This window comes from Aplysia californica, unplaced genomic scaffold (assembly GCF_000002075.1).
Source record: "Aplysia californica isolate F4 #8 unplaced genomic scaffold, AplCal3.0 scaffold00086, whole genome shotgun sequence".
NCBI classification, from domain to species: domain Eukaryota; kingdom Metazoa; phylum Mollusca; class Gastropoda; order Aplysiida; family Aplysiidae; genus Aplysia; species Aplysia californica.
This window is the reverse complement of record NW_004797356.1, coordinates 1,144,034-1,151,607: the sequence shown is the minus strand read 5'-3', so window position 1 is coordinate 1,151,607 and position 7,574 is coordinate 1,144,034. Positions and strand designations below refer to the sequence as shown.

At 40.5% G+C, this 7,574-nt stretch overlaps 1 protein-coding gene across 1 annotated transcript in view; it reads left to right on the top strand.

The window, feature by feature from the left end:
• Positions 1 to 7,574, top strand: part of LOC101856168 (inositol 1,4,5-trisphosphate receptor type 1) — a gene marked incomplete in the record, with an annotated part of 208,126 nt that overhangs the window by 98,217 nt on the left and 102,335 nt on the right. The window contains 5 exon segments of the mRNA XM_035968813.1: positions 1,403 to 1,528; positions 2,319 to 2,369; positions 3,684 to 3,764; positions 5,228 to 5,413; positions 6,088 to 6,210. Of these exon segments, the coding sequence (XP_035824706.1) occupies positions 1,403 to 1,528; positions 2,319 to 2,369; positions 3,684 to 3,764; positions 5,228 to 5,413; positions 6,088 to 6,210 (567 nt within the window).

Sequence of the window (7,574 nt, the reverse complement as noted above, 5' to 3'; positions counted from 1 at the left end):
ATATATAAAGTTAACAACATGGTAAGACATGATTTTCCCATCTGAAGGAATTATGTCTTTGACTGCTGGATTGCTACAGCACGGCAACAAGAGTTGCACCGGTACATCTATTTCAAATCACGAAGCAAACATAACCGAAAATTACAACAAGCGAAACGGATAGTTGAACATGGCGTGTCGTTTTGTTTAATAGATTCTGCTTCTGTTCCCCAAATTTGAAGCAACATCTTGAGTTCGGGATAAAAGCTTTGTTTTAGTAAGGTTTTACGGATCTCGCAACTGTATAAGGTCATATGAGAGCCAAGGGGTGGGTGTCAATAGAGAAGTCCAAACGGGGAATCAGGCTTACTCTGCTCACCTCTCTAGCCTCAACAGAACAAAGTCTGCTTCGACTATTAAGGCACCCCGGAAATATCAGTTCACAAGAGAGTGACCGACAACAAAAGAAGTAGAGGAAACATGACTATAGTAAGGATGAAGAAAGAAAAAGCTGCAGTTCCTCCTTTGTTGTTCCGCCACAGTATGAGCATGACATAGATAAATCAGCCCATTTACAATTCCACTATGCATAAGAACATGTTAATATCCCCCCTTTGGGAATGGCCTAAAGACACTTCAGTCAGTAGCACTGCCCTGGGGAGAGGGAGTTCGGGATAATAAATACAGAGTCAGTGTCCGATGTAGTATTCACTTTGAAAACTTTTCCCCGCCTTTTTTCTCTCTGCTTCCTTCCTTCCTCTCATGGTGCGCATACCCTTTGGCCCAGATGTCCACTCTTTTTAAATGACCTGTATATATTTCGCAAGTGATAAACATTACAACCTGGAATCGTTGTCACATCCACACATTATTTAAGTTATACTTACTTTAGTTAACTAATTGCTTTCAACCCATGACCATAACCAAGTGAACTTTCTCGCCTTTGTTAAATAAAGAATATTTCATTCATTCATCATTCATTCATTCATTCATTCATTCATTCATTCATTCATTCATTCATTCAATCATTCATTCATCCATCCATTCATTCATTTGTTTAGTCTACAATCTGTTGCAAAACATTTCCCTTCTTCGATATAACGCAAGTATGGGTCAAATGGGGGCGTGCAAGCAAAAACAAAATAAAAAACCAAAGCAAAATCCAGATATTCAGATGTACAAAGTCTGAAATCTTGAATAATATTCGGTCACGATTCCATAATGTGTTAAAAAATATATTCTGTCCAAATTCAAATTTTAAATGCTGAGAAAAGTAAGAACAGATACATAATGTCGAAACACTTGTTAAAAGAAGTAAACAAGTTGGGGGGGGGGGGGTTTCTCTCTTACTTCGTTGTGCATTCTAGGTTTAGTACATTTGAACAGCTTTCCGACGGAAATGTCGCCTCTTGTCCTTCTCCAGGTGTCGGCAAGTGGAGAGAGCATGTACGACGACGCCTTCACCATCCAGTATGTGGAGAAACACTATGTGGACGACTTCAACTACGTGGCTGGAATGGTGCCCTTCCTTCTGAACCTCATCAGAGATGTAAGTTTTACACTTTCTAAATCTCTTCTCTTTTTTTTTTTTACTTTGTAAAAAGTGGCATCCTGCCTGATATATACGGGATACAGGATAAAGATTAACACTTTAGAGTCTTCTGTTGTGCTCAATAAAGAGGGCCAAATATTAAATAACCGGTACAAACTTAATTTTGTTATTTCGAAATACTAGTGAGTTCATTGGTCATTGTTCAATGGTCACTGTAGAGATTTAACGTCCGTTTCAGCGCTGTAAGGTTATCTAAGACGCGTCGCCTCCGAATCTAACGTCCATCTCCGAGCCACGTGGGCGGAAAGACTTAAAAATTCCCCAAAACAGCCCCAGTTCAGAACGCCCCATAGGTTATTTGAATCATGGCCATATTATTATGCTCCCTAGTCCAGCATGATACCAACTGGGCTAGTGGTGTGTCCACTGCTTCATTTTTGTAAACCTCTTGAGTTAATTTGAGAGTAGAGTTATTTTAGAACAGAGATAAAAGGAACCTTTCAACTCTCCCTTTGAAGTGTCTAAAATACTTTTCTTCTTGACCTGTTAATGATGTCTGAGGCGCGACAGGAGGCCATGGGTTAGCATATTTCCAAATGGAATCCTGCAATGATGAATGACCTTCATTAGTGCAGCTGATGATTGTTGTGTTGCCTCGTGGACATTTACCTTTTTTGTATGACAGAATCAATTATGCTAAATCCCATTCATCATTCTCCAAATAAATCCCCGAGTTTGCAGAATAACATTATCAGGAAGTTTTGTGTGTGCTTTTTTTTTTCCACAGAGGAGCGAGAGTTCTCTGCTGAACGCTAAAAAGACTCATTTAACCTTGACGGTGAGTAATATCTCAAGCTCTCCTTTGTGACCATAAAGAGATATGTCTTTGATGTTCGGCAAACTCGCTTTTCTCAGAATAAAAGAGAGATGTATATAAAGTCTGCATGAGGTAATTTTTCAGATACGCTTCAGAGAGGCAGTTGGATTATTTGCCCCGAAGCCCATGTCCATTACAAAGAGAAGGTTCAATGTTTGCTCTCTTCTGAGTATTTCTCGGGGATAAAGATTTACGGTGGTAATTGCACAACGGAGATGAGCTGTCTGTATTATGAGTTCTGATTATTTGTAAAAGATTTGTTGGAGTGAAACTGTTTTGATCTAAATTTGTCTATATGTCTAACCTGCGAACCTCTCTCTTTCTCTCTTCTTTCCATGCCCCTCACTCTCCTCTCTCTCTCTGTCTCTCTCTCTCTCTCTCTTTCTCTCTCTCTCTCTCTATCTCTCTCTCTTTCCCCCTGCCTCTCTCTTTCACGTTTTGCTGTTTCTTTTATTTTCTCTGTTTTTTTATTATATCTTTTTCGATCCGTTGTATGTACTTCTCTCTTTCACATACACATGCTGTCACACTCACACACAAACACACACACACACACACACACACACACATACACACACACACGGGCACGTACGCAGGTACACACACACTCACACACACACACACTCACACACACACACACACACACAAAGTTACAGAAACACACACAAACACACACACACAAACACACACACACATACACACACATACGCACACATACACACACACGTACACACACTCACCCACACAGACACACACCACAAAATTAACTTTCGACACCTTAAATATACACATATAGACCGACACATACCGTCAAATGTATTCTTTCCACTTGTCTGTACAATTGCTCTAAGCCCAGAAAGCAATATTTTTTCAGGAGAGAAAAGAAAAGGTTCAATTCTTATAAAAAATTGTACCTACAATATGTACCTTTTTAAAGTTTTTAAAAACTCTACTTTTACTTTTATCCGCCGCTTATACCCTTTAAAGTTTCTTTAAACATTTAAAATTCGAATTTATTTTTAAAAATTATATTTGACGACAACATGCATCCGATACCACACGTTATGGAGCTGTATGTATCTAAATAATGTAGGTTGTAAAGAGCATAGAGCTTGCTGATGAGCAGAAATTTTGCGCTATATAAATACTGTCAATTATAATTTCTAACTCCCTAAATTTAGAGCTTATTACATTTGAGCGGCTAGCCAACAATTTACATTACTTTCTGTATTAAAGCTATTGGATTGTAAAGTTCACTGGTTTTATCCTTTCCAGGCTATGGAAGAACTGAGAAAGTTCATGTACGTCAACAACGTCACAAACAAGAACAGACAGAAGCTGATGAGAAACTTACGGGTAAGCAGTACCAAGCTTGCAGTTTGTTCCAAGTTCTTTGATCATTTCCATGCTTGTACTTTTTTATTTGCTAATAACTTGAGAGACAGATGAGCTTCTACATCAGCAGAACCAATGAAAGAACAGTGGATAAAGGCAGGTGAATAGAAAAGTAGGAAGACATGGAATGATACCATGGGGCTTGCCCGTGACAGGGAAAAGGGGAAATTATGTTTGTTCGTGGTCTTGATAAAGATAGTGATTATGTTGATGACTTTTCTGATGGAAAATGTAACAATTTGAAAGTGGCAACTGAAACTGTAGCTGCCGTAGTAACTAAACTTTTATATTGTAGAAATATTTCTTTTATTTTTTTAGAGGATTGATCCGCACCGCCACCCCACCTCTCCCCAGCATTCTTAAAGGTTCATCTACGTTTTCATTTAGCTGAGACTTTAAACTCAAACATCATTTCTAGGGGTCGGAGATGGAAAGGAAAGGGGGGAGGGGCTAGCTTTAGGGTCGGTCGGTTTTTTTAGGGGGGAGGGGGGTAGTAGTTCAGTCTGGAATTTTAGGGAATAAACTGCTTTCACTTCGAAGAGAAGGGATGGGAGAAGACAGTTGGGAGAAAGCAATGTTAGGCACATACTGAACCTTGGCTCAACGTAAGCAGACCATGAATAACACACTCTGACACCCAAATGTGGCTCAATTGAGAATAAAGACCCCAGATGAGCGTAGCAGATTAAATAAATTCCCAATGAATGCCTAAAGCGTACAGCTATCACGTATTCCACCTGTTGGAGTTTCCTTTAAACAAAAATAAAACGTTTACTTCTAACATACGTCTGATATTGTAATGGATGTTTCGTGTCAACACTGATCTTCTATGCTGCTTTGACAATATTGATGTTGTAAAGCTAAGTGAAAGAGAAAAGTGAACAGCTAATGTCCTTGTCTGCTTTCCATATAACACTGTGAAAAAAGCAAATGCTGTTGTTTAGAGATGTTACCGCCTGAGAATAAGATTCCGAAATGTTATCATACTGTCGAGGGTGCGGTGGTGGAGCGGTTAGTGCGCTCGTCTCCGATGCGGAAAGTCCGGGTTTGAGCCTCGGTTCGGACACTGACGTTTTTCACCCCCTCTTGCCCACCCAGCAGTAATGGGTACCTGACTTCGTGTTGGGGAAGTAGAGGCGGTGTAGAAAGGAACAGGCCACCCTACCACAACATGCCGAAGACTCAGTAAGTTGTCTCACTAACAAGGCAATCCCCAATCTCCCGATCGGATGCAGGAACAACTTTACTTACTTTGTAATACTGTCAACTTGTTTGTTCCACGACAACTTTTTTTCTATAGTAATTCCCAAAAATCTGTATGCCAGAGGAACATAAACAGTCGTAACCTACCTTCTAAACGATCTAACTTGTGTCAGTGGAGACGTAAAAAGACCTACTTTTTTTTTTTTTTTACATTTCCTCAGGTGATCGACCTACTGGTCAAGATACTGCAGTGTCCACTAGACGGTCAGCACGACGAGGTCAACCTGACCTCGGTGTTCAAGGAAGCCTACGACGCCCTGTACACGTACATGATAGGTCGTTCACGCAAGAACGCCCTCTACTTCGCCAAGTACATTGACTTCTTCCAAACACAGTTTACGCAGAAGGTAGGCTTGGGGAAAGAATGGAAGATTAATCAGAATCAGATACCGTACTGAATTGTATTTTCTTTCAATTTAATTTTTGGCATATCTATCTATCTATCTATCTATCTATCTATCTATCTATCTATCTATCTATCTATTTCGTGTATACCTTTATCAAATAAATGAATTGAATACACATACATATTATTTATTCTAACGTATATACATACATCAACATATTGTATATAGATAATGCGGGTGTTATATATTCTTACATAAATGATCATAACGTCAGCGTCATCTACAATCACCCAAGTCATTATGTTTTGAGAAAATTAAATAAAAAGAGAGCGCCTACCTAAATATGAATCGTGACCATGACCCTCGTTGTTTTTCAATTCAATTGAAATATTGGATGGGTATCTGATACTCTATTATAGTTAGAATGGCTCTAGTTGTCCTCATTTGAATAACGGCTTTCTATGTAAACCCCCAGAAATTGGTTTGGGCAATTATGGAGGATGGCGCTGATGATATACAATAGAATGATATGTATTACCCACCCACCCACCAACTCCCCCCTCCCCCCCCCCCAACCACTGCGCCTCCCCAAACAAAACAAAAATGTGTAGTATTCACGAAAACCGTTTTCTTTCTTCTTCCAACTCGGTTGTCTTCCAAACGCAATGCTTCAGGGTGGCATTGGTCTCAATGTTGCTCAGATGATCGTGGAGCTCATCAGAGACAAGCGAAAGATCGTGGACAGAATCACGCATGCGCAGATTGATGAGTTTGTCTCCCTCTTGGAAAAGACTCAGGTAAGGGTTACTACGGTTACTGGTATAACATTTAAAGATCCCCCCCCCCCCCAAGAAACTACTGACTTAGAGAAATAGGTGATACGTCGTGATATTGCATAGAATACAGCCTGGCAGATTCATGTTGGTCTTTGTTACATTGCAATGAGCAGTTGAGCAATGCCATACATTTCACTGCTTTACTCTCTCGCATCTGTCTCTTTCTCTCTCTCTGTCTCTCTCTTTCTCTCTCTCTCTCTCTCTCTCTCTCTCTCTCTCTCTCTCATTCTCTCTCTCTCTCTCTGTCTGTCTCGCTCTGTCTCTGTCTCGCTCGCTCTCTCCGTCTCGCTCTCTCCGTCTCGCTCTCTCCCTCTCGTTTCCCTTTTTTCCCCTCTTATCCAGTATCTCTCTGTGCCTCTTTCGTATAACCCCTATCCGTTTCCTCAATTTTCAAAGCCTTTCTTTCTCTCATTGCAATATACTTATCGTATATGATATGAGCTCTTTCCCTCGTTTTTCTTCTTTTGTGTATGTTTATCTTGCTATGTCTTCTTCGCTTTTGTCATTTTTCTTTCTTGCTTTACAACTCTTTCGGCGGAAAAACAAGCTCATTAAGTCAGTTCCCGGGGAATTCATGAGAGTGATAACACACAGACAGTATAAAACATTTGTCACTTGTCTCCCAACTCAAGCGTTCTTAGAAGCCCATCAGCAGCATGAATGTACGAGTCAAAATGTCATCGCAAATCACACATCCTCTCTTGTAGCCAATGAACCAGTCTGTTACAAGAGAGAAGGAACACGAAAATAACAAGACCACGAGAAGGGCATTTATTGTTTGCAGAAAATGCAAGCACGGTTCGTTGTAATTACCGAGGCTATCCCAGAAATACGCCAGACAAAAAGGACACGAGCACAGAATACCTTCTCAAAAGAACAACATGGCAATATTCTGAGTGCGACGATACAAAATGATGTCTTTGTGACGAGAGCTGTGTCTCATGCGTTCTATTTTCTAGTGCGCGAACTCCCCTGCTCGGTATGACGGTTGTATATTTTATTGTTCGTGAGGTAAAAATATATGCAGACGTTTTGTTGATTGACTGTTAGGGGAAGTTGATAGGGGTGGGTTGGCTCGGGGGGAACAAGAAATATCAATTACGAGTGGCGATAGGGGAATCTGGGGCGTTGGCGTAGGGGAGTGTTTTACATGACGTCAGGACTGGACGGCCATGTTGCTGGCTGATGACGTGGTTCTCATGGTAAAGTGTGAGTGTATCAGTGTGTGTGTGTGTGTGTGTGTGTGTGTGTGTGTGTGTGTGTATGTGTGTATGTGTGATTGAGGGAGAGAGAGTGTGTGTGCGTGTATGTGTGTGTGAGAGAGA